Source organism: Hemiscyllium ocellatum, unplaced genomic scaffold (genome assembly GCF_020745735.1).
Source record: "Hemiscyllium ocellatum isolate sHemOce1 unplaced genomic scaffold, sHemOce1.pat.X.cur. scaffold_532_pat_ctg1, whole genome shotgun sequence".
NCBI lineage: Eukaryota > Metazoa > Chordata > Chondrichthyes > Orectolobiformes > Hemiscylliidae > Hemiscyllium > Hemiscyllium ocellatum.
The window spans coordinates 60,616-88,160 of record NW_026869102.1 but is presented as its reverse complement, the minus strand read 5'-3'; the positions used below and the strand labels follow the sequence as shown (position 1 = coordinate 88,160).

Below are 27,545 nucleotides of genomic sequence, written 5' to 3'. Positions count from 1 at the left end.
GGCCATTTAATGGTACAACAAGTTTTAATAAAGGATTTGCTAAAGACAAGAAACAAATGGTTAAAATACAATAGCAGTGACATGTGAGCTGAGGTGGAAATATACATTCTCAGCTCCATTCCATTCTGACAAGATTCCTACTTTAATAACACAGGAGAAGCCAGCTCTGAAACACTGATTGCTAATGGCCAGGAGGGAGGTTTGTGACCCCGTACAAAGCAGACACAGCACAGGCAGAGGGAAGAACAAGGACTGGAGATCAGAGTCGAGTGTGGTGCTAGAAAAGCGCAGGTCAGGCAGCACCCAAAGAGCAGGAGGAGAATTGACATCTCGGCCATAAGCCCGCCCTTCGTCAGCTCTTCAATGTGAACTCTCCTGCTCCTCAGATGCTGCCTGAACTGCTGTGCTAATCCAGCACCATACACTTGACACACCACACTCTCCAGACTGCACACACTTGCCAGAAGACAGTTATCAATCACAGTTTCTTCATGAGCAGTCAGGACCTCCCTGTTTGAATTTGGAGCTTGTTGTAGGAACAGGCAGAGGAAACACACACACACACACACACAGAGAACTGAAGGCTTCTACTGTCACACCAGACTCCGGCACATACAATTAAGACAGCTTGGAAAGATGTGGTGATCCTTCATCTACACCAGGTATTCACCTCCCCATACAGCTCATCACGTTGGCCTAGGGAATGGGCAATATAAGAATAGTTATTCAGTAAAAAGGTTTGGTTTTGATCATCACTGTCTGTTCAGTCGGGTGTGGGTCACCTCAATAGGAACAGTATAGTAGGAGGCTATTCAGCCCTTTGAGCCTGATCTACCATTCAATATGAACATGTCTGACCATCCATCTCTGTCCCTGCTGTCTCACAACATTCCCCACCCCCCCTCCCCCCTCAGCACCAAGAGCTCCATTGGAATACTATCCCCTCGTTCACACATTCCATAGTGTAGCCTCAGCAGCTTCCTGGGACAGGATTCCACAGGCTCCACCACTTTCTGGGGAAAGAGGCTTCTCCCCATTTCAGATCGGTAACACAATGACCTCTGGTTTCAGATTCCTGATCGGGAAGGTCCTGTGTCTATCCTGTCGGGTCCTGTTGGAGGTTTATAGGATCATACAACATTTCCCGTACACCCCCAATAAATGCCAGCAAATGTCATCCTGAACCAATCTAATCTCTTCTCAAATGTCAGTCCCACTATATCAGGAATCAGTCCAGGAAACGTTTGCTGCACTCCCTCCATAGTTATCCTCAGATAATGAGACCAAAACCCAGACACTATATTCCAGGTACAGTCAGTATCATTATCTGTGCTCCTGGATTTGAAGACTCCTCTCCCTTTGAAGACCTGCAAGCTTACTCTCAGGTGAGTGATGTACAGACCCAGGTCCCGTGCCCCCCCAATCCCCCTTCCCAATTTATTGCTGTCCAGGTAATTCTCACATTTATCCACATCATACTGCATCTGCCATGCATTGGTCTGCTCACTCAATGTGTCGAAACCACACTGTCAGAAGTCACACAATATCAAGCCACAGTCCAACAGGTTCATTTGGAATCTCAAGCTGAAGACAGTCCACCTGATGATGGGGCACCGCTCCCAAAGCTTGTGATTTCAAATAAACGGGTTGGATTTACAACCGGGTGTCACGTGATGTCTGATTCGGTCCATCCCAGTCCCACACCAGCACTGGCCAATCCACATCAAATCACACTGCATCTGTTCCCAGTCAGTGTTTATACAAAGCAAGGGTCACAAAGTCAGCATCAGGCCCTGCACACACTCTCCGATTCTTACCCTCATGAAAGTGGACAGAGTTCTCAATGACATCCCAATCTTCTCCAGCTCCTCGATCTGAAAGAACACAGCATCAACTCGGGTTAAAGTGCTCAGTGTTGAGCAGAAACGGTACGTTTTACCTGGCACTTGTCCCACTCAGTCATTAGCTGGCTGATTCCCACCTCTCTTTTCCCTATTCCTGGGCTTCTCTCATTATTAGGAAATGGGATCTGGAGGTCACTGGCTGGGCCCAGCATTTCTTGCCTGTTCCAATGTGCTCCTTCAGAAAGTGGTGGGGAGCTGCCTTCTTGAACCACTACAATTGTGCCCCATGGATTGCCCCACAATGTCCTTGGGGAGACAGTGCCAGGAGTTTGACCCAGTGACACTGAAGAAATGGTGGCAGGAAGGTGAGAGGGTCAGAGGGGAACTTGCACAGGGTGGGGTTCCTGTGTGTCTGCCACCCTTGTCCTTCTGGACGGATGTGGTTGGGGGTTTGGAAGGTGTGGCCTAAGGAGTCTCATTGATAATGAATTCAGTAGCTGCAGAGTGTAGAGTCCAGTTACATGGAGCATTATAGAAAGGGGGAAGTGGGAGAGGGCTCGGCAGAGGGGGACGTTTGTATTAACAAGTAATAGGTCAGAGTATGGAAAAGGATCAAGAGTCAAACTTCAGGTACAGCAGATATGGGGACAACTCGGAGAAGGACAGTGGTCAGAGGGCTGAGGGTGTTCTACTTAAACACACAGTATACCAAACATATGGATATGTGTGGGAGTTAGAGGGAAAGTGAGGCTGGTGAAGAAGTAAAGGGAACAAAGAAATGGTGGGGATTTGGGACTTCCAGAAAGCCTTGGACAAGGTGCCACCCAAGCAGCTGCTACATAAGATAGGAGCCCATGGTGTTAGGGGATAGAGGATTGGCTGACTGGCAGAAGGCAAAACCTGGAGACACACGGGGCTATTTCAGGATGGCAGCTGGTGCTGACTGGAGCTCTACAGAGAGCCCATGTTGGGACCAAACCTATTGATGTTCTACGTTAACATCTGACAGAGGAACAAACAGCATTGTATCTGGGGGGGGGAACGGGGACAAAAGGACATGGATGTGCTGAGTCCACCTGGACAAAGATGTGTGGGTGAAATGCGTAGTTTGGTAGGAAGAGGTGTGGACTGTTTTCTAACTGGGGAAAGGGAGTCCTACTTCAGGATTCTCTTCAGGTTGATAGTTAGGAAGGGAAATCCAATGTTCACCTTCATTACAAGGCAGCTCGAATACAACAACAAGATACACTGCTGAGTATGTTGAACGCTCTGGTCAGACTGCATTTGGAATACTGTGAGCTGTATCGGAGGATGGCGGTGCTGGTAATGGAGGGGTCCAGTGGAGGTTTATAAGAATGAACAATCCCAGGGATGAAGAGCTTGTCACAGGAGGAGTGGTTGGGGACTCAGTGGATCATATAGAAGGATGGGGCAGAATACTGGGAGATGGACAGAGTGGATGTGGAGAAGGTTCCTCAACCAGGAAGGACAAGGGCATGGTCTCAGTAAAGAGAAGGCAGGAGAATGAGATTGAGAAACATCAACCCATGACCAAATGCTGGAGTGGACTCAATGGGTAAGAGTGCCTAACCATGCTGTGGGTCATGTAGCAGGGCCAATCCCCCCAACCCCGAACACGGTGGGTCATGTAGTGGGACCAATTCCCCCCAACCCCGAACACGGTGGGTCATGTAGTGGGGCCAATTCCCCCCAACCCCAAACACGGTGGGTCATGTAGCGGGGCCAATTCCCCCCAACCCCAAACACGGTGGGTCATGTAGCAGGGCCAATTCCCCCCAACCCCAAACACGGTGGGTCATGTAGTGGGACCAATTCCCCCCAACCCCGAACACGGTGGGTCATGTAGCAGGGCCAATTCCCCCCAACCCCAAACACGGTGGGTCATGTAGCGGGGCCAATTCCCCCCAACCCCGAACACGGTGGGTCATGTAGTGGGGCCAATTCCCCCCAACCCCGAACACGGTGGGTCATGTAGTGGGGCCAATTCCCCCCAATCCCAAACACAGTGGGTCATGTAGTGGGGCCAATTCCCCCCAACCCCAAACACGGTGGGTCATGTAGTGGGACCAATTCCCCCCAACCCCGAACATGGTGGGTCATGTAGCAGGGCCAATTCCCCCCAACCCCAAACATGGTGGGTCATGTAGCGGGACCAATCCCCCCCAACCCCGAACACGGTGGGTCATGTAGTGGGGCCAATTCCCCCAACCCCAAACACGGTGGGTCATGTAGTGGGGCCAATTCCCCCCAACCCCAAACACGGTGGGTCATGTAGTGGGGCCAATTCCCCCAACCCCAAACACGGTGGGTCATGTAGTGGGGCCAATTCCCCCCAACCCCAAACACGGTGGGTCATGTAGCAGGGCCAATTCCCCCCAACCCCGAACATGGTGGGTCATGTAGCGGGGCCAATTCCCCCCAACCCCGAACACGGTGGGTCATGTAGCAGGGCCAATTCCCCCAACCCCAAACACGGTGGGTCATGTAGTGGGGCCAATTCCCCCCAACCCCAAACACAGTGGGTCATGTAGCAGGGCCAATTCCCCCCAACCCCGAACACAGTGGGTCATGTAGTGGGGCCAATTCCCCCAACCCCGAACACGGTGGGTCATGTAGCGGGGCCAATTCCCCCCAACCCGGTGGGTCATGTAGTGGGGCCAATTCCCCCCAACCCCGAACACGGTGGGTCATGTAGTGGGGCCAATTCCCCCAACCCCAAACACGGTGGGTCATGTAGCAGGGCCAATTCCCCCCAACCCCAAACACGGTGGGTCATGTAGTGGGACCAATTCCCCCAACCCCAAACACGGTGGGTCATGTAGTGGGGCCAATTCCCCCCAACCCCGAACATGGTGGGTCATGTAGTGGGGCCAATCCCCCCCAACCCCAAACACGGTGGGTCATGTAGTGGGACCAATTCCCCCAACCCCAAACACGGTGGGTCATGTAGTGGGGCCAATCCCCCCCAACCCCGAACACGGTGGGTCATGTAGTGGGGCCAATCCCCCCCAACCCCGAACACGGTGGGTCATGTAGCAGGGCCAATTCCCCCCAACCCCGAACACGGTGGGTCATGTAGCGGGGCCAATTCCCCCCAACCCGGTGGGTCATGTAGTGGGGCCAATTCCCCCCAACCCCGAACACGGTGGGTCATGTAGTGGGGCCAATTCCCCCAACCCCAAACACGGTGGGTCATGTAGCAGGGCCAATTCCCCCCAACCCCAAACACGGTGGGTCATGTAGTGGGACCAATTCCCCCAACCCCAAACACGGTGGGTCATGTAGTGGGGCCAATTCCCCCCAACCCCGAACATGGTGGGTCATGTAGTGGGGCCAATCCCCCCCAACCCCAAACACGGTGGGTCATGTAGTGGGACCAATTCCCCCAACCCCAAACACGGTGGGTCATGTAGTGGGGCCAATCCCCCCCAACCCCGAACACGGTGGGTCATGTAGTGGGGCCAATCCCCCCCAACCCCGAACACGGTGGGTCATGTAGTGGGGCCAATTCCCCCCAACCCCGAACACGGTGGGTCATGTAGTGGGGCCAATTCCCCCCAACCCCAAACACGGTGGGTCATGTAGTGGGACCAATTCCCCCCAACCCCGAACACGGTGGGTCATGTAGTGGGGCCAATTCCCCCCAACCCCGAACACGGTGGGTCATGTAGTGGGGCCAATTCCCCTGGAATTGAACCTGGATCCCTCGTGCTGGGAGGTCGCAGAGCTAACCCCTGAGCCAGTGTACCACCCTGTTTGACTGTTTTAGTTGCCCTTGGTTGATTCTCTCAGTCTAACCCGTGGATAGTGATCAGAAGCAGAGACTCTGGATTTACGTCCCTCCCTGCACTTCCCCCCCCACCCCGACCCCCCCTCACACAGGCTGACTGTAGAACAATGACTAGCTCTGGGGGAGTTTATGACCCACCTCTCCAACCCTAGGGAGCTGGCTGTGGGGATTCCCTTCCTGAATAGGAGGGGCTGTGGGAGATGAGGTACCTGACTGAAAGGTCCATTGTGTTCCCTCCAGCTCATGATGAGCCTGGCAGTCTTGTCCCCCACCCTTTGCAGGGTCTTCAGCTGCTTCAGGTCTCCGGTGTTGAGAATGTTCAGGATGTAATCCTTGTGTCTCTGAGTCAGTTCATGATCCACGGTCAGCTCAAACTCATTCTCCAAGTCACTGCTGCATTCCTGAAAAACAACGACCAGCTCACACGTTACCAGAATGTCCATCGCCACTTTCTCCCCCTGTTCCCCCTACACTGGGGGTAGGTGGGATGACAGGACTAAACCTGGGACAATGATTAAATGTGGCCAACAGACTGTCCCTGAGAGGAAGGAGTTGCATGAACAATCTGACAGGGTACGTATGAGCTCCCCTTCCTGACAGTGGATTCAGAGCAGCCCTGATCACATGCTTTTCATTAACCAGGCACCAGGAGAGGGGCTTGTCTGCTTTCTAGCATGCTGGAGTTTTGATGCTGTCCGCAGTATCATTACTGCAGTCATAAAGAGGTTAAGGGTGATCTCGTTCACTAACATGAATGTGGTTTATGGCTGTTCTACTTGTCCTTTCACTTGCTTGCAGACTCTGAGCAGGACCCAGTTTGAGAGAGCAGTCCCCAATGTCCAGTGGTACACCACAGGGGTCAGTGCTTGGGACTCTTACTGTTTGTGATAACGGAGAAACAATGGAGAAGATGGTTAGTTTGTGGAGGACAGGAAGATGGGCTGATAACGAGAAGGAAGGTATTCGGGGGATAGAAGTGGTCAGGTGGAATGGAACCGTGTAGAAATGGGAGATGATGCCCTTTGGAAGAAAGGACAAGACCAGAGAGTACTCTGAATGGCAGGACACGAGGAAGCTCAGAGGAACGGTGGGCGGCACGGTGGCACAGTGGTTAGCACTGCTGCCTCACAGCGCCTGAGACCCGGGTTCAGTTCCCGACTCAGGCGACAGACTGTGTGGAGTTTGCACGTTCTCCCCGTGTCTGCGTGGATTTCCTCCGGGTGCTCCGGTTTCCTCCCACAGTCCAAAGATGTGCGGGTCAGGTGAATTGGCCATGTTAGGTTAGGTAAGGGGTAAATGTAGGGGTATGGGTGGGTTGCACTTCGGCGGGTCGGTGTGGACTTGTTGGGCCGAAGGGCCTGTTTCCACACTGTAAGTCTAATCTAATCTAGAACCTGAGGAACTTGGGGTGCTTGTCCAAAGGCCCCTGAAGGCAGTAAGACAGGTTCATATGGGGCAGGGGGGTGAATTTAATCAGTGGGGGCATAGACTGTCCAAGCAGGGAGTTCACGGTGGAGCTCTATTCACCAATGTAAGCTCGCTGGTTGGTGTAGGGTAGGTATAGACACCCACTCTGGTAGATGTGACAATAAATACATCCACCAACTGTAATGAGCACTGCAGCAGGCTCGATGGCTTGTACAGCTTCCTTCTGTTCCCAAGTTCCTCATTCCAATTGTTGTACAGAGATGGCCAAGGGGAGATTGGATTGAATTGAAAGGCCTGGATAGCGGGGATGACAAGGGCTCATTCCTGTAGCCTCCAGTCCGTGCTCTGGGTGGGAACACACACCTTGTTATCCAGTTTCTCTCTCCTCTTCAGCACCAGTGTGTCGCCGGTTTTGAGTAACTGACCGTTATCCAGACCTGGAACAACAGGGAGAACACAGTCAGACCTGGGGGCTGGGAAAGAGAGAGAGATACAGTGGGAGAGATTGACATGGTCAGATCTGGCCAGGGGCCAGGGTTAGGGGCTGAGCTATGAACCAGCTACCCTGCTATCCCCGTCTCGCTCTCTCCCCCCACTTCCCCCCTAACCTGTGACACCATGACTAAAGTCTGTATGTGTCCACACTCCCAGGTAACATGTCCCCACCAACAGAACACCTCACTTACGCTGTAGCGGTGTCACTATCGCCTGCTGTCTCAGCTTGGCCACTGAGCCTCTGCACAGAGCTCCAGGATGATTCCTGTTCAACAAGGTCTCCTTCCTCGGGGTTTGTCCCACTGCCGTTCCTTGCAAAGCGAGCACTTGCTCCAGCTGCTTCTGTCTCTGCTCCAGTTTCTATTTCAACACAAGGAAAGCAGACATGGACATTTCACAGACAGACCCTCTCCTGCACACACTGGCATTTCACCTCCGTCTGTAATATAATAGCGCTCTGAACATTTAACAACACTAACCCTGTCCTGTCCCTTATCCTCCAGGGGCCCTGTACTGAAACCAGGCTCCATCGTGAGACACATTTACCCCATGACCCTGGGCTGTTTATCCCCTACCCTCCTGGGTCTGGGTGCACCGAGCCGAGTGTAAGGGGCCTTACCTCTATCTGAAGCCTACTCTCCTCCAGTTTTTTTAGGAGTTGGAGACGTTCCTCTTTGGGTGTTCCCAGTACTGGAAGACCATTCTTGCAGTGTTTCCGCAGCATCTTTTCCAGATTGGAAATTCGTTCCAACACGTCCGAGTCAAAGGCCTCTGGGTCATATTCTCCCGGCTTCAGGAAGGGGCTGGATCAGAACGTGTCACCAGTGAGACGGTGCCTTCACATCCCTCCCCTGTACTCTAACTCCCGTGCCCACCTTCCCCAATCTATCTGAAGATTTCACTCCCCAACAGTTGATGTGCTCTTCCAGTCCACCCTCATTATCTCCTGCTTTATTCTCTGTCCCACTGCATGCTGTGGGACTACTCCTGTCCAGATCTTCTCCCCCTTTATATTGCTTCCCCATACCCCCATGGATTCTGCATCGTCTGAATTAAGGCCATTTCTTGCCTTGGTATTGACGTTATGCCATGCCAACAAAACCACCTACCACCCTTCCTGCTTGCCCTTTGGGATAAGTCACATGCCCTGAAAAATGGGAGATCCCAGCTTTGATCTGCTCATAACCCCTAACTGCTCAGTCTCTCTGCAGGACCTCCTTTCCATTCCGAGCAGTCCATGTTGATCCTAACAACTGACTCCCCCATCTCTCACTCAGCTCTGCTCCAGCCTGGAGACTTCTTATTTTCCAATGTGTACACAGACCATCAGCATCACTTGCCAGATCAGCATTAATCCCCTAGTAGCCATTTGTGCAGAGTCACGTGTAGGCCAGACTGGGTAAGGAAGGCAGATGGCCTTCTCTACAGGAGATCAGTGAACCAAATGGGCTTCTATCACACTCTATGGTTACATAGAGACAGTGTCATACAGCAGGGAAACAGACCCTGTGGTTCAGCCAGTCCATGTCAAACATTAACCCCAAACTAAACTAGTCCCACCTGCCTGCTCCTGGCCCATATCCCAAACTTTTCCGATTCACATACTTATCCAAGTGTCTTTTACACGTTGTAACGGTACCCAACCCACCATTTCCTCAAGTTCATTCCACAAGCAAACCACCCTCTATGTCAAATAGTTGCCCCTCATATCATCTATAAATCTCTCACCTTAAATCTCTTGTGGGCGGCACGGTGGCACAGTGGTTAGCACTGCTGCCTCACAGCGCCTGTAGACCCGGGTTCAATTCCCGACTCTGGCGACTGACTGTGTGGAGTTTGCACGTTCTCCCCGTGTCTGCGTGGGTTTCCTCCGGGTGCTCCGGTTTCCTCCCACAGTCACAAAGATGTGCGGGTCAGGTGAATTGGCCAAGCTAAATTGCCCGTAGTGTTAGGTAAGGGGTAAATGTGGGGGTGTGGGTGGGTTGCGCTTCGGCGGGTCGGTGTGGACTTGTTGGGCCGAAGGGCCTGTTTCCACACTGTAAGTCTAATCTAATCTTAAAAAGGTGCCCCTAGTTTTGAAATCCTCCATCTTAGGGAATACACAACTACCATTAACTCGATCAATACCTCCTCATTGTCTTATAAACCTCTATCAGGTCACCTCTCACCCTCCCACACGGGGGTGAAAATGAAACAGTCCCATCCTCTATGTAAAACTCAAACCCTTCCACACCCAGCATCGTCCTGGTAAATCTCTTCAGAAAGCTCGCCACCTTTCTATAGGGAGGCACCATTAGACTAGCCTTGATGATGTCATTAACCATTGCACCAGATACACACGCACACACCCCCCTTCAGGGGTTGTGCTCATGGCTACACGGAACACTATCCATCCCAGCTGCTATTAGAAAGGCCTATTTGTTCATCTCACCTGAAAGCTTCTCACTCCAGTTTTGCTCACTGCCCTACGGTCCCCCATCTCATCTGGGGAACTTGCAAGAACCTCCATTGTTGGAGGGTCTGTAACACTGAGTCAGGCAGAGTGTCCTCCCCTTACCTAAACACCAGCTCCTCCGAGGAATCAGGACTCACAGACTCTCCTGATTTTGTTCTCTTGGCTGGATGTTGCAAACTTGAAGATGAACCTTCACAGGAACGCTTTGAAGGGCAAATGCCTGAACGAGGAACGAATGAAAGAATATTTTAAAAAAGGCAGAAGCTGTGTGTCACTACCACACTACGGGCAGACGCTCCCCTGGACACCACAGTCACTTCACAGGGAATGTAGGGTTCCCTCCCCCACGGTTGTAACCACACTTACCGATAGGCTGGATGGTTTCCTGTGTGAAAGGACGGTTGACCACCAGCTTGGATTTGGCAGCAAAGTTGAGGGCGGTGAGCGTGTTAAAGTAGTACTTGTATTCTGGAGCGATGTTAGTTATCATTACACTGTGGGCCGTGCCTCCCAGAGAATCCTACCACAAAACCAAACACAGCATTGGAAACAAAGCACGTGTGTGACATAGCAAGATCAGGGAGGGACAGAACAACAACATTTAAACCCAAACACTGCAGGGCTGAACCACCCAGTTTACACCTTCATCTCCCCCTTTTATACAAAGCCTTCTCAAAGCCCTAGTGAACCACATTCACTGTCCCCCCCCACCACTCCCCCCTCATATCTCCCTGACCAGTCACATCCTTGGCAAATCCGAGGAGATTTCAGTGGGAGACTCACCAACCTCAAGGACATTTAAATGGTCATTGGATAAACAGATGGATTATAATGGAAGAGTGTGAGATCAACCTGCTTCAGATTGGTTCCACAGGGTCAGCACAACATCGAGGGCTGAGGGAGTGGACTGCGCTGTCATGGTCTACATTCTACTTGTCAAGAGTGATTTCCCTTTTCTAAATCCATACTGACACTGTCCGGTCCTCTCACTGTTTCCTGATACTCTATTCAGTCTTATACAATGGACTGAGAAATTTTCCCCACCACTGACATCAGGCTGACTGGTCAGAAGCTCCCCCTCCAGTCTGTGGGAACTAGTCCAGAGTCAATATAATCTTGGGATAGGATCACCTGGGTACAAAATTGGTTGGCGGTAGGAGACAGAGTGGTGGCCAAGGGGATTTTTTTGGGGACTGGAGGCCAGTGAACACAGGAATCAGTTCTGGATCCACTGCTGTCTCATGTACATAAATGATTGGGATGAGAATACAGGAGACGCAGTTAATATTTTTGCAGGTGACACCAAGATTGAGGGTATAGTGGACAGTGAAGGTTATCCAGGAGTACAGTGGGATCTTTCTCAGCTAGGCCAAGTAGAGGCAGACAGAGTTTATCTTAGATAAATGTGAGCTATTGCATTTTTGCAAGGTAAATCAGGGCAAGGCTGACACAGATAACAGGAAGTGTTGATGAACAAAGACACCTAGGGGTCCAGGTAATAATGTCTTGGAAATGGCATCATAAGTAGAGAGTGAAGGCAGCATTTGGCTGGGACAGGAATGGTTGGTGCAGGTTCCAGGATTTAGATGTTTCAGTAAGAACAGAGAAGATGGTAAAAGAGGGGGAGGTGTGGCATTGTTGGTCAAAGACAGTATTACAGTTGCAGGAATGATGTTTAGGGACTTGTCAACTGAGGTAGTATGGGCTGAGGTTAGAAACAGGAAAGGAGAGGTCACCCTGTTGGGAGTTTTCTGTATATTGCCAATGAGAGAGCAAGAGCGACTATAGAGGAGTCAGTTTTTGTCCAGTGTGTGCAGGAGGGCTTCCTGACAGTACGTAGACAGGCCAACAAGGGGTGAGGCCACATTAGATTTGGTACTGGGTAATGAGCCCAGCCAGGTGTTAGACTTGGAAGTAGGTGAGCACTTTGGTGATAGCGATCACAATTCTGTTATGTTTCCTGTAGTGATAGAAAGGGATAGGTGTATACCTCTGGGCAAGAGCTACAGCTGGGGGAAAGGCAATTACAATGCGATTAGGCAAGATTTAGGAAGCATAGGATGGGGAAGGAACCTGCAGAGGATAGGCACGTTAGAAAGGTGGAGCTATTCAAGGAAATGCTCCTGTGTGTCCGAGATAGGTATGTACCTGTCAGACAGGGAGGAAGCTGTAGTGCACAGGAGCCATGGTTTACAAAGGAAGTGGAATCTCTGGTCAAGAGAAAGAAGGCAGCTTATGTTCGGATGAGATGTGAAGGCTCAGTTAGGGCACTTGAGGGATACAAGGTAGCCAGGAAAGACCTAAAGAGAGAGCTCAGAAGAGCCAGGAGGAGACATGAGAAGTTGTTGGTGGATAGGATCAGGATAAACCCGAAGGCTTTCTATAGGTATTTAAGGAATGAAAAGAATTCCGAGTGTTAGATTACGGCCTATCAAGGAGAGTAGTGAGAAGCTGTGTGACGAGTCAGGGGAGATAGGGAAAGCACTAAATGAATATTTTTCGACAGTATTCACTCGAGAAAATGACAATGTTGTCGAGGAGAATACTGAGATACAGGCTACTAGACTAGGTGGGATTGAGGTTCACAAGGAAGAGGTATTAGAAATCCTGCAGTGTGTGAAAATAGATAAGTCCCCTGGGCCGGATGGGTTTTATCCTAGGATCATCTGGGAAGCCAGGGAGGAGATTGCCGAGCCTTGGGCATTGATCTTTAAATCGTCATTGTCTACAGGAATAGTGCCAGAAGATTGTAGGAGAGCAAATGTGGTTCCCCTGTTCAAGAAGGGGAGTAGAGACAACCCTGGTAATTATAGACCAGTGAGCCTCACTGCAGTTGTTGGTAAAGTGTTGGAAAAGGTTAGAAGAGATAGGATTTATAATCATCTAGAAAAGAATTTGATTAGGGATAGTCAGCACAGTTATGTGAAGGGTAGGTCATGCCTCACAAACCTCATTGAGTACTTTGAGAAGGTGACCAGACAGGTAGATGAGAGTAAACCGGTTGATGTGGTGTATATGGATTTCAGCAAGGCATTCGATAAGGTTCCCCACAGTCGGCTGTTGTACAAATTGCGGAGGAATGGGATTGTGGGAGATACAGTAGTTTGGATCAGTAATTGGCTTGCTGAAAGAAGACAGAGGGTGGTGGTTGATGGGAAATGTTCATCCTGGAACTCAGTTACCAGTGGTGTACCGTAAGGGTCGGTGTTGGGTCCACTGCTGTTTGTCATTTTTATAAACGACCTGGTTGGCAGTATAGAAGGGTGGGTTAGTAAGTGTGCAGGTGACACCAAGGTCGGTGGAGTTGTGGATAGTGCTGAAGGATGTTGTAGGTTACAGAGAGGCATAGATAAGCTGCAGAGCTGGTCTGAGAGGTGGAAAATGGAGTTTAATGCAGACAAACATGAGGTGATTCACTTTGGTCGGAGTAACCGGAATGCAAAGTACTGGGTGAATGGTAAGATTCTTGGTCATGTCGATGAGCAGAGAGATCTGTGTCCAGGTAATGTTCTATGTTCGACATGTTTGCCTTTGTTGGTCAGAGCACCGAGTGCAGAAGTTGGCACGTTGCGGCTGGACCGGACATTGGTGAAGCTACTTTTGGAGTACTGCATACAATTCTGGTTGCTGTTATAGGAAGGATTGTGTAAAGTACAGAAACAAATTTACCAGCATGTTACCTGAATGGAGGATTTGAATTATAAGGAGAGATGGGATGGGCTGGGACTTTTTCACTGGGAGACAGAAAGATTGAGGACTGACCTTAGAGGTATTTAAGGTTATGAGGGACACAGACAAGGTGAGTAGCAACAGTCTTGCCCATAGTGCAGGGGAGTACAAAACCAGAGGGCATCGGCTTAAGGTGGGTATGGAGAGATTCCAAAAGGGACAACTTCACCCCCACTCCACAGAGAACGGTGTGGATATGGAATGAACTGCGAGAGGCCGTGGTAAATGCAGACACAGTTACAATATTTCAGAGACATTTACACAGGTACGTGAATGGGAAAGGTTCCGAGGGATGTGGGTAAGGTACAGGCAGATTGGTAAACGCGATCAGTGTGGAGGAGTTGGACAGAAGGGTTTGACAACTCAGTGCCGGGTTGGAGATGATCAGGCCCGGAGCATTTTATTGGCCTTTAATCCCATCAATTTCCCCAACACCCATTGCCGTAGTAATACAGATTTCCCTCCATCCATCCGTCCGTCCCTCCCTCTCACTTGACCTTGCCCTCCCCAACATTTTCGGGACATGATTTAGGCCTTCCTTTGTGAAGGCAGAACCAAAATGCAGATTGAAATGAAGAACTGAATGGTGAAGATCTGAAACACAAACCCAGACGTTGGCTGCAGAGCTGAGGCTAAATGAACCAGACTGTCTGATATCCATGAACAAACCCATCAACTCCCACCGTATCGATGGTGCTACATTCTGCAGTGGGGCTCAGAAATGTCCACCTTTCTCCTCAACCATATTGAGGACAGGGCCCTTAGCCATGTCTGATCCATTTCCCAGACACCTGCCCTTACCCCTGGATGTTTCCCCCTTCCCCCTGATAACAATATAGTCCACACCCCACCCCTCCCTCCCCAAACCCTCACTTTCTACTCCACCAGGCTGTGTCCCAGAGGAACAAAAGCTGCCATTTCCCCCACCTCTTGCCATCTCCCTGGTCAGCATTCCACAGGGACTGTTCCCTCCAGTCCACTCCTCCTCCATGACCAACACCTCCCCATACTACTGCAGGAGGTACAACCCTTGCCAATTTTACCTTCCTCCCTCCTCATTACCCACAGTCTCAGACATACCTTCCAGGTGCAGAGTCATTTCCCTGCACTTTGTTGAATCTGGTCTACTGTATTTGCTGCTTACAACACAGTCTGCTCTACATTGGTGTCCCCAAACACAGACTGGTGACTGCCTTGTAAAACACCCATGTTCTGTCCATAAAAACAACTCCGCTTGGAGTTGCCTGCCAGTTCAACACCCCAGTGTCTCCTGGCCAATGTTCCAGTCTCCAGCACACTGCAGCACTGCAGTCAGACCCGATGCAAGTTGAAGAACACCAACTTCCCTTTTACCTGGTGACCGGAGAACCTTCATTGAGGTTGACTATTTCAGAGCATGTCTATGACCCAGCCACTAACCCTAATGGCCACCCTCCAGCACACAGTCACCCCATTTTTACCCACTCCGTCCTCATTATTACCCATCCTCCTTCTCCGCTTCCCTACCTTACCAACAATCCCTTTGCCTACCCACTTGTTGCTCTAAATTCTGTCCCCCCCCTATCTGCTCACTCCTTCCTGCCCCACTCCCTGGCATCATTTACCTCCCTGCTATCAGTTCTGAAGGGTTAGTGGAACCCTGTTCACTCTCACTGATGCTGCCTGACCTGCACAGTTTCGCCAGCAAGTTGTGTGTTTGTGCATTCTGTATTAATTGGTCTGTCATCTTTCTTCCTCATTAATTGCCGTCTGACTCGAAGGGACCTACACTGGCCGTCACTAAACCTTTCTTTGCACAGCTTTTACAACCAGTTTCCATGTTCCCCACAAGCTTCATCTCATCTGGTAATCGATTCCTTCACCCTGCTTTGCAGAAATCTAACCTGGTCCCAGCCTTCAGGTCTGATACTTACTTTAGCCAATGTGTATGCCCCCTCCTTGGATGTAATTCCCCTGATTAGCCATGGTTGGACTAGCTTTCACGTTGGTCATTTCATTGCCCAAGACCAATGAACAAGGGTGACCGTTTCCCCCATGTACATTCCAAAATGTTTGCCATTATCTACATCATTGCTAGCTCATGCCATTATTGTTTCCTCGATTTCAATTCAGGGGCCTAGTCTCTGAATCAACGACATCACTCTCCACCTTCAATCAGGAATGTTATCCCAGAACTGTGCCTCCTACTGCTACAGGAACCTTCCCACAGAGATCCTGCCTGAGGAGAGGAACCGGTTTAGGGGTGAGGTTTACCTGCAGCAGACGGGTTAGCTTGCTGTCCCTGTAGGGAATCCTGCACAAGCCCTGGTTCAGTGCATCCACCACTTTACTCAACACAAAGAGGGAGTTGTTGATGGCCCCACTCTCCTTTAGCCTGAGGAATACAGTAAAGCAGCATCATGACACAGTGACAACATCAGCATGTCCCAAGCCAATCCACAAGCTGAGCAAATCCTCCTTTTATACCCTTCACTTTATTGTAAAGCAGCAATCTGATCCCAACATACATGTAGCTGACCGTTACAAACGCGAGTTTGAGGAAGCATTCAGAAATAAGGGGAGGGCTTTTCGCGAGAGAGTGTTGATTGGTGACTCAGGACCATTTGAGGGGGAGGAAGACACCAAAGATGAATTCAAAAGGATACAGGCAGCAAGTGAGGATGGAAGAGAAAAACAGAAGGAGAGTCTATCTCAGGTGTTCACTGCACAGCTGGAAAGGCAGCTGTACTACACTGTTCCTGTGGAGAAGTCTCAGACACACACATGGCTCTATGCTGTCAGAATTCAGGGAGAAGTTTAGGAATTAGTAGGCAGCTTCAGAATGGAGTTGGTCGAGGTGCTGGGACATGGGAAGAATGCTACCTGTAAACTGAAGACGTCTGAGAGCATCAGGTTTTCAGATTAGCTGGGAGAGTGAGGACTGAAAACCTCAAAGGAGAATTAGTTTAATGCAGAAGAAACAAGCTCGAAGATGAGAAAGTCCAGGGGTAGTACTGGCTTGGTGAAGCTAGCTGTCAGCGAAGAGCTGGAGCTAAGCTGTTTGCTAAATGCTAATCATGGATGTTAGCTATATGTTACACATGTAGTGTCAAATGGTTAAAAGTGTACAATCTGTTTATCCCATGTTAGAACAGAATAACACTCTTGGGGCTGTTTTTTAAAATCATTGAAGTTGGATATAATAATTTGTTTATTTGAAAGTTACTAGGCAGGTACCCGAACATGTCTTGACATCAAAGTGGCAAATACAGCAGTGAACGTACCGGATACCTTCATTCCCGGTCCTGCGATTATCCTCCGATCCTGCCAGGTCAATGAGGTAGAGTTTCCCTGTCAGCTCTCGGAATGGTGCCTCTTGCTGCAATTTCACCACCTGCAACAGAACCAGTATTCGATCAGAGCAAGAGTGGTGGCTGAGCGTCCTAACCAAGCAACATTCATTCTGGCAGAGGGAGGGACAGGGGCACGGGGAGAGACAGAGAGAGACACAGAGCACTGAGGGAAGACAGCAAGGTGGTGGAGGGTGGTTGGGAAGTGGAGTTACACACTGTGCACAACTGGAGAGAGTGAGTGTGATCTTTCAGCCTCAGGCCTGAGCGATGTGGTTAAAGCCCTTAATGTAGCACTTATTGATACAGCATTTACAGTATGAAAGAGAAAGAAAGTGTGCCGAGAGAGAGAGAGACCACAAGGGTGTGAGCACCAGAAAGATAATTGAAAGAGCAACAAAGGGACCCGACATAGCTGGACCTTAATCAGGAGCACAGAGTGGCTGCGACTGGACCGACAATTCAACTTGGTGCTGGCTGTGGTCCGTCTTTGTGTGGCTGGCAGAAAGAACTGCTCAAACTCCACGAAGCTGGTGATGCGCTGCTGTGTCAGGTCGGGGACGAAGATGTTCTTGTCTTGGTCCTCTCGAATCGCCAAGTCTTGGTGCGTGGTCTCCAGTAGATCCAACACCTGAGAGACGTTGGAAATGTTACCATCCTCCAAAAGGCTGCTGGGAGAGTGCAGGGAACTGTGGGATACGAGGGGGTGGGGGTGCACAAGGTGTGTGTGTTTGAGAGCGTGTGTGTGTGCGTGTGTGTGTATTGCAGGAATTGAGCACCACAGAGATAGAAGAAGGACCACACATCCATAAACTGGAGCTGTTCACCACACGGGCAGGATGCAGGAGAAAGCATGGCACACTGTGCTCCCAGGGACGCTGGCTCTTTATGACAATTGGTACCAGTTTTGTGGTCACCATTATTGTTTTATTTCTTGGATTTGTCATTTGTCTGACTCATTTAAGTGGAATCCCCCAGTGCCTGAGGTAGGATTTGAACCTGAATCTCTGAATTAATGTCCCTCTTCCCAACCTAACCAGGACAACAAAGAAGACTCACCTTCTCCTGGTAGATCTCCAAGTAGGACATGGTCACATTAAATCTCCAGGAAGGTCCACACAGCTGGTCACTCTGCTCCTGTACCATGCGAAATATGTCCAGCAGAGAACGAGGGACCACTCCGGGCTGTTTGGGACTGCCCAGCATGGTGTGGGTCTTACCTATCAATGAGAAAAACAAATAAAGACAGGAGAGGGGAATATGGACAGATCGGAGATGGCCCAGGGAATCCCTCGTGGACTCAACCTGTAAGCCTCTCGATTTGTCCCAGAGATCGTACCCTTTGGTAGTCTGGAATAAAAATACCTCAAACAGACAGTTTAGGTTAACCCCTTGATGTAACAGTTTAACATAACACTGATACCTATAAGCTAAACTAACTAGGTTGTAATAACCCAGGAGAGTAGGAGATCAGCTCTTCAAGAGCCCTGACAGGGTACTGTGCTGAACGGTCACTAACTGACTTCCTTTACACAAAAACCCTGCACATTCTTAACTAGACAGGTAACAGTGAAGGACAATAATTGGGGAGAGAAGTTAATTGAGAGAGTTTTGTTTCAAGGCCAGAATCAAACAGTTATTAATTTCCCAAAGGAACAGCCGTGAATGCTATCGCTGTGTCCTGTTGACACAGATTCACTGATGTCCTTCATGACCTTAACCTCCCTGCCTGTCTATTTTCTGGTGTGCAGCAAGTGTGTTTGACAATGCAACATGACATTTTAGTCTAAATGTTAAAGGACAGGTTTTAAGGCTGTCGGCTCTGTGAGGGGGCTGGTCACTAAGGAAAGAGGCAGGACAGTGGACAGTCACTCACTCACTCACTCACCTGCTCCCGTAGGGCCATAGGCAAAGACACTGGCATTCTGTCCATTCAGGACATGGGATAGGATCGGTTTCACTGAATTCACATACTGAATTCCAGCTGTGAGGTGTCATCACCATAAAAAGCATCGAAGCTGAGAGACAGGAGGAGGTGAGGTTTAGTACACTGAAGGGTCCAGCTGTTTCACAGACTGATACATTAATGTTGAATTAGGCAGTAAACGTCTGTGTGATTTACCATTGTAAATCGAGGGTTTAGCACAAATGCCAAATTTCCACCTTTCCCTGTCCACAGGCAAACTCAGGAGTGCAGAGGAACCCAAACTCCATTTCTTTAAATAACCCAAACTAAAAGCAACAACTGCCCATTGGGGTGATTGCAACATGAACCAAAACCAAAGACTAACGACAGAAATAGAATTAAAATAACGTTGGCTGGGGAAAACAGCGCGCAGCTGGTCTGAAGAACTTCAGAAAGGTTCAGTACAAATTCAGGACAGTAATCATGAACACTTTTATAACGTCCTTTTGCAAAAAGCCATCACCGTTTCCAAATGTAATTTGCCACAAGTGTCCAGCTCAGCAAGTTAAATCAGACAAGTGAAATGTGACTGGTGCTCACAAACACCTCCGTTGTCATCACGTGGACACCCAGCTGTAGACATAAACGTGAAGAGGTGAGCTTGCTACTTACCTACATGAGGAAGACCTACAAAGCCTTGCTTCCTCCACACCGGATGCTCAAAGAGCAGGTATCTGCCGCTGAAGTGATTCCTTAAGAATATGAAGAGAGGGTGCACCCTCCCACAACCTGCAGATATGTAGTTAGATTCCAAAAGGAAGACAGTGTTTTCTTTCCCCAAATATTAGAAAAATGAAACTGAGAAACCCTTCCCCTCCAACCACACCCAAGGCACCATCACACTATAACAAGAGCCCTTCAGGGTTCTGATGACTAATAATATCCCTACTTAGAGTCAGAGAGATGGACAGCACGGAAACAGACCCTTCGCTCCATCCCGAACAAATAGCCTAACCTAATCTCGTCCCATTTGTCAGCACTAGGCCCATTTGCCTCAAACCCTTCCTATTCATATACCCATCCAGATGCCTTTTAAAATGCTCCAATCGTACCAGCCTCCACCACTTCCTCTGGCAGCTCATTCCATACATGCATCATCCTCTGGCTGAAACAGTTGCCCCTTAGATCCCTTTTATATCTTTCCCCTCTCACCCTAAACCGCTGACCTCTACTTCTGGACTCCCCCACCCCAGGGAAAAGACTTGGCCTACTGCCCCTATCCACACCCATCGTGATTTTATAAACCTCCATAAAGTCACCCCTTCAGTCTCCGACGCTCCAGGGGAAACAGCCCCACCTATTCAGCCTTTCCCTACAGCTCAAACCCTGCCAACATCCATCTTTCCAATAGGAAGGAGATCAGAACTGCATGCAATATTCCAACAGTGGCCTAACCAATGTCCTGTCCAGCCACAACATGACCCTCCCAACTCCTATACTTAACACTCTGCCCTACAAAGGAAAGCATACCAAACACCTTCTTCACTATCCTATCCACTTGGGACCCCACTTTCAAGGAGCTATGAACCTGCACTTTTGTTCTACAACACTCTTGGACCTTACCATTAAGCGTATAGGTCCTGCTAAGATTTGCTTTCCCCAAAATGCAGCACCTCACGTTTACCCAAGTTAAACTCCATCTGCCACTCCTCAGCCCATTGGCACAGCTGATCAAGATCCCATTGTAATCTGAGGTAACCTACTTCACTGTCCACTACACCTCCAATTATGGTGTCACCATCCAACTATACCTCCTATGTTCACATCCAAATCATTTATATAAATGCCGAAAAGTAGTGGACCCAGCACCGATCCTTGTGGCACTCCACTGGGCACAGGCCTCCAGTCTGAAAAACATCTCTCCACCACCACCCTCTGTCTTCTCCCTTCAAGCCTGTTCTGGATCCAAATGGCTAGTTCTCCCTGTATTCCATGAGATCTAACCTTGCTAACCAGTCTCCCATGGGGAACCTTGGGAAACACCTTACTGAAGTCCATATAGATCACGTCCACTGCTCTGCCCTCCTTCGGGACCAACAGGCCTGGGTTCAAATCCCACTTGTCCCAGAAACCTTTATTAGCGCCTCTGAGCAAGCAAATTACCAAACATTGAACCAAATACTAAAATGTACAAGCAAATGTAAGTAAGAGCATGTTAAGGTCAAAATGTTAGTGGATGGGGAACTGATGAGCCCCAGCCAGAAGCCAGCTCTTAAATACAACTTACTCTTGATCAACTCTGGAGCTATTCCGGCATACCTTTCAAACAAACATCACTTCCAGGCCAACACTCTCTGGATGGAGGTGAAGGGAGGAGTCTGCTGGCTTGCAACGCTGAGCGATACCAACAGCATGTCCCAATCTCTCTCCACAGGAACGTTTTCCCAAGCCCCCACAGCCCAGCCCAGAGTGACCAGATGTTTCAGGATTAAATTCCATCTGCCACTTCTCTGCCAAGTCTCCACCCTATCCATCTATCTATTTATCTCTATCCCACTGTATCCTTTGGCCATCTCAGGATGGTGAGGAAGGGTATTATCACTGCTGAGTGTTAACTCGGATCTCTGCAATTGTGCTCTGTTCTGACCTTACAGCCACATCAGTCCCAGCCAGGAGGTGGTGGGATGGTGGGCATGGGTCTGTCAGTGTAGGGGCACCTGTAGGACACTCACTTGTACTGCATGGATTCTGTCCGGCTCCTCCAGTTCACAAGTTCCAGCGAGCGGGTGCCTAGGCCACGCACACAGGGGCCCTCCTGCTGCTCATCCTCTGTGGACTGGTAGGGTCGGAGCCGGACCACCACCTTCACCCGGCGGTGATGGGAACTGGCCATCTTCCTAAAGGGCTGCACATCCGCAGGAGGTAGGTTAGACATTGTCAACTGCACTGGATGGAGAAAGAGAGAAAAAGATAAAAACAGTTAACAATAGGGTCATTACTGCTGAGGGAGAGCTTGTTGGATGTGAGTACCACTGGCTGACCCAGCATTTACCAGCCATCTCTCATTGCCCCTTGAGAAGATGGTGGTCAGCTCCCTCTTTGAACCACTGCAGTCCATGTGCTGTAGGTAAACCCACAATGCCCTGAGGGAAGGATTTCCAGGATTTTGATCCAACACCACTGAAGGAATGGCGATGTATTCCAAATCTCGATGGTGAGGGGCACAGAGGGGAACTTGCAGGGGGTGGAGTTCCCATGTATCTGCAGCCCTTGTCCTTCTCAATGGAAGGGGCCACAGGTTTGGAAGGTGTTGGTGCAGGAGCTTTGGCAAACTCCTGCAGTACACCTTGTAGATGATACACACTGCTGCTGGTAGTGGAGAGTGTGGATGTGGTACCAGTCAAGTTACTTTGTTCAGGTTAGGGGTCAAGCCTCAAGTATTGGAGCTGTGGCCATCCAGACAAGTGGGGAATATTCTATCACACTCCCACCTTGTACTTGGTAAACATTAGACAGGCTTTGGGGAAGCCAGGAGCTGAATTACTGGCTGTAGGATTCCCAGTTTCTGATCTGTTTGAGTAACTGCAGTATTTGTATGGAGATCACAGCTGCAAATGTGTTGCTGGTCAAAGCACAGCAGGCCAGGCAGCATCTCAGGAATAGAGAATTCGACGTTTCGAGCATAAGCCCTTGCTCGAAACGTCGAATTCTCTATTCCTGAGATGCTGCCTGGCCTGCTGTGCTTTGACCAGCAACACATTTGCAGCTGTGATCTCCAGCATCTGCAGACCTCATTTTTTATTTGTATGGAGAGTCCAGTTCAGCTTCTGATAAAAGGTAACCCCCAGGATGTTAGTAGCGGGGGATTCTATGATAGCAACACCACCGAATGTCACGAGGCAGTGGTTAGATTGTTTCCAATAGGAGAGTCATTGCCTAGCACTTGTGCAATGCGAATATCACTTGCCACTTGTCAGCCCAAACCTGAACAGAATCCAGGTCTTGTTGCTTCTGGACTGCTTCAGTATCTAAGAAGTTGTGAAAGCTGCTGAACATTGTGCACTCATTGGCCAACGTCCCCACTTCTGACCTTACAGCAGAGACAAGGTCAGCGATAAAGCAGCTGAAGCTGGTTGGCTCCAGGGCATGATCCTCAGGAGGTCCTCCAGGCATGTCCTGGAATTGAGAGGACTGGCCTCCTATGTGCCAGGGAAGTTCTCCATCCCCATCGATTCCAGTTTTACCCAGGCTCCTTGATGCCACACTTGGTCAAACGTGTCCTTGATGGGGTGTGGGTTGGCAGTGCCTTGAAAGCAGGGTCACAGGTACACAGGATGGAGTGAAGGCAGCATTAAGTACACTTGCCTTTACGAGTCAGTGCATTTAGTCCAGGGGTCATGGCATCAAAATTGGTGGGGTAGTGAACAATGAAGAAAGTTCAGAGTCCAACAGGACCTTGAACAGATTGGCAGATGGAGTTTAATCTAGATAAGTGTAAGATGTTGCATTTTTGGAAAGGCAAACCAGGGCATGACTGATGTACTTAATGGTGACGTCCTGGGAGTGTTCCCCTGGGGGTACAGGTTCATTGTTCCTTGAAAGTGGAGTCGCAGTAAGATCGGATAGCAAAGGCCGAATTTGGCCTTTATTGGGCAGGATATGGAGTATAGAAGGTGGGAGGTCACCTCACAGCTGTACACTGGGACATGGGTTTTAGAAGGGGGAAGTGGAATCAGATTGAAACTTACAGGATACTGACCAGACTGGACAGAGTGGATGTTGGGAAGACGTTCCCATTGGCAGGAGAGACTGGGACCCAAGGGCACAGCCTTAGACTAAAGGGAAGACCCTGTAGTACTGAGAGAAGGAGAAACTTCTTCCAGCCAGAGAGTGGGGAATCTATGGAGGCCAGGTCATTGGGCACATTTAAATCAGTGATAGATAAGTTCTTGATTGCCAAAGGGGATCAAAGGTTACAGAGAGAAAGCAGGAAAATGCGGTTGAAAGACCCATCAGCCACGATCAACTGACACAGCAGACTCGATGGGCTGAATGGCCTAATTTCTGCTCCAACGTCTTACAATCAGGCCGCATTTGGAATGCGGTGTTCGATTCTGGTCTCCCTGCTCCAGGAAGGATATTGCTAAACTTGGAAAGGGTTCAGGAAAGACTTACAAGTGAGGCTGTCAGGCTTTGAGGTATGGGAAGAGGCTGGGGGGTGGCAACGTATAGAGGTTCATAAAGGTCACAGGGGTCATATACAAGGTGTACAGTCAAGCACTATTGCTCAGGGGAGGCCAAAACTAGAGGGGTATAGGTTTGAGGTGAGAAAGGGAAAGATTAACAAGGATTAGGTTAGATTACTTACAGTGTGGAAACAGGCCCTTCGGCCCAACAAGTCCACACCGACCCACCGAAGTGCAGCCCACCCATACCCCTATATTTACCCCTTACCTAACACTACGGGCAATTTAGCATGGCCAATTCACCTGACCCGCACATCTTTGGACTGTGGGAGGAAACCGGAGCACCCGGAGGAAACCCACGCAGACACGGGGAGAACGTGCAAACTCCACACAGTCAGTCGCCTGAGTCGGGAATTGAACCCGGGTCTCTGGCGCTGTGAGGCAGCAGTGCTAACCACCATGCCACCCACGGAAGGTTTGAGCTTTAGGGAGAAGCTGAGGGTTGACCTTTGAGAGGAGTATAGGGTCATTGATAAGGTGAAGGGTCAAGGTCTTTTCCCTCAGGACAAGGTGAGGGAAGACAAAATTAGAGAGAATGAGGAGGGACAGGATGTACATGTCTTTGGAAAGGCAAGGACTGATTTGGGATAGTCAGCATGGCTTTGTGCGTGGGAAATCCTGTCTCACAAACTTGATTGAGTTTTTTGAAGAAGCAACAAAGAAGACTGATGATGGCAGAGCAGTAGATGTGATCTATATGGACTCCAGTAAGGCGTTCGACAAGGATCCCCATAGAAGACTGATTAGCAAGGTTAGATCTCATGGAATACAGGGAGAACTAGCCATTTGGATACAGAACTGGTTCGAAGGTAGAAGACAGAGGGTGGTGGTGGAGGCTTGGGAAAATGTTCCTGTGGAGAGAGATTGGGACATGCTGTTGGTATCACTCTGCGTTGCAAGCCAGCATACTCCTCCCTTCACCTCCGTCCAGAGAGTGTCGGCCTGGAAGTGATGTTTGTTTGAAAGGTATGCCGGAATAGCTCCAGAGTTGATCGAGTGTAAGTTGTATTTAAGAGCTGGCTTCTGGCTGGGGCTCATCCACTAACATTTTGACCTTAACATGCTCTTACTTACTTTTGCTTGTACATTTTAGTATTTGGTTCAATGTTTGGTAATTCGCTTGTTCAGAGGCGCTAATAAAAGTTTCTGGGACAAGTGGGATTTGAACCCAGGCCTGTTGGTCCCGAAGGAGGGCAGAGCAGTGGACGTGATCTATATGGCCTTCAGTAAGGTGTTTCCCAAGGTTCCCCATGGGAGACTGGTTAGCAAGGTTAGATCTCATGGAATACAGGGAGAACTAGCCATTTGGATCCAGAACAGGCTTGAAGGGAGAAGACAGAGGGTGGTGGTGGAGAGTTGTTTTTCAGACTGGAGGCCTGTGCCCAGTGGAGTGTCACAAGGATCGGTGCTGGGTCCACTACTTTTCGGCATTTATATAAATGATTTGGATGTGAATGTAGGAGGTATAGTTGGATGGTGACACCATAATTGGAGGTGTAGTGGACAGTGAAGTAGGTTACCTCAGATTACAATGGGATCTTGATCAGCTGGGCCAATGGGCTGAGGAGTGGCAGATGGAGTTTAACTTGGGTAAACGTGAGGTGCTGCATTTTGGGGAAAGCCAATCTTAGCAGGACCTATACGCTTAATGGTAAGGTCTGAGAGTGTTGTAGAACAACAGTGCAGGTTCATAGCTCCTTGAAAGTGGGGTCCCAAGTGGATAGGATAGTGAAGAAGGTGTTTGGTATGCTTTCCTTTGTAGGGCAGAGTGTTAAGTATAGGAGTTGGGAGGGTCATGTTGTGGCTGGACAGGACATTGGTTAGGCCACTGTTGGAATATTGCATGCAGTTCTGATCTCCTTCCTATTGGAAAGATGGATGTTGGCAGGGTTTGAGCTGTAGGGAAAGACAGAGGGTGGCGGTGGAGAGATGTTTTTCAGACTGGAGGCCTGTGCCCAGTGGAGTGCCACAAGGATCGGTGCTGGGTCCACTACTTTTCGGCATTTATATCAATGATTTGGATGTGAACGTAGGAGGTATAGTTGGATGGTGACACCATAATTGGAGGTGTAGTGGACAGTGAAGTAGGTTACCTCAGATTACAATGGGATCTTGATCAGCTGGGCCAATGGGCTGAGGAGTGGCAGATGGAGTTTAACTTGGGTAAACGTGAGGTGCTGCATTTTGGGGAAAGCAAATCTTAGCAGGACCTATACGCTTAATGGTAGGGTCCGAGAGTGTTGTAGAACAACAGTGCAGGTTCATAGCTCCTTGAAAGTGGGGTCCCAAGTGGATAGGATAGTGAAGAAGGTGTTTGGTATGCTTTCCTTTGTAGGGCAGAGTGTTAAGTATAGGAGTTGGGAGGGTCATGTTGTGGCTGGACAGGACATTGGTTAGGCCACTGTTGGAATATTGCATGCAGTTCTGATCTCCTTCCTATTGGAAAGATGGATGTTGCCAGGGTTTGAGCTGTAGGGAAAGACAGAGGGTGGCGGTGGAGGGTTGTTGTTCAGACTGGAGTCCTGTGCCCAGTGGAGCACCACAAGGATCGGTGCTGGGTCCACTACTTTTCGGCATTTATATAAATGATTTGGATGTGAACGTAGGAGGTATAGTTGGATGGTGACACCATAATTGGAGGTGTAGTGGACAGTGAAGTAGGTTACCTCAGATTACAATGGGATCTTGATCAGCTGGGCCAGTGGGCTGAGGAGTGGCAGATGGAGTTTAACTTGAGGTGCTGCATTTTGGGGAAAGCCAATCTTAGCAGGACCTATACGCTTAATGGTAAGGTCCGAGAGTGTTGTAGAACAACAGTGCAGGTTCATAGCTCCCTGAAAGTGGGGTCCCAAGTGGATAGGATAGTGAAGAAGGTGTTTGGTATGCTTTCCTTTGTAGGGCAGAGTGTTAAGTATAGGAGTTGGGAGGGTCATGTTGTGGCTGGACAGGACATTGGTTAGGCCACTGTTGGAATATTGCATGCAGTTCTGATCTCCTTCCTATTGGAAAGATGGATGTTGCCAGGGTTTGAGCTGTAGGGAAAGGCAGAGGGTGGTGGTGGAGAGTTGTTGTTCAGACTGGAGGCCTGTGCCCAGTGGAGCGCCACAAGGATCGGTGCTGGGTCCACTAATTTGTCATTTATATACATGATTTGGATGTGAATGTAGGGGATATAGTTGGATGGTGACACCATAATGGGTGTAGTGTACAGTGACCTCAGATTACTATAAATAACACCAGGTAAGAGGCCGGTTTTTACCTGTTTGCTGCCATTTTAAACACAACGAGCCTCCTCCCGCCTC

At 49.5% G+C, this 27,545-nt stretch overlaps 1 protein-coding gene across 1 annotated transcript; it reads right to left on the bottom strand.

The window, feature by feature from the left end:
- Positions 1-26: 26 nt before the first annotated feature.
- LOC132813909 (kinesin-like protein KIF22) lies at positions 27-27,545 on the bottom strand. The gene is given in 16 exon segments (XM_060823290.1): positions 27-696; positions 1,818-1,874; positions 5,865-6,056; positions 7,447-7,520; positions 7,770-7,938; positions 8,198-8,381; positions 10,136-10,253; positions 10,400-10,553; positions 16,016-16,136; positions 17,026-17,135; positions 17,513-17,722; positions 18,151-18,311; positions 18,980-19,064; positions 19,067-19,109; positions 21,730-21,943; positions 27,503-27,545. Coding segments are annotated over 15 exon segments (1,911 nt in total). The 5' UTR covers positions 21,933-21,943; positions 27,503-27,545; the 3' UTR covers positions 27-666.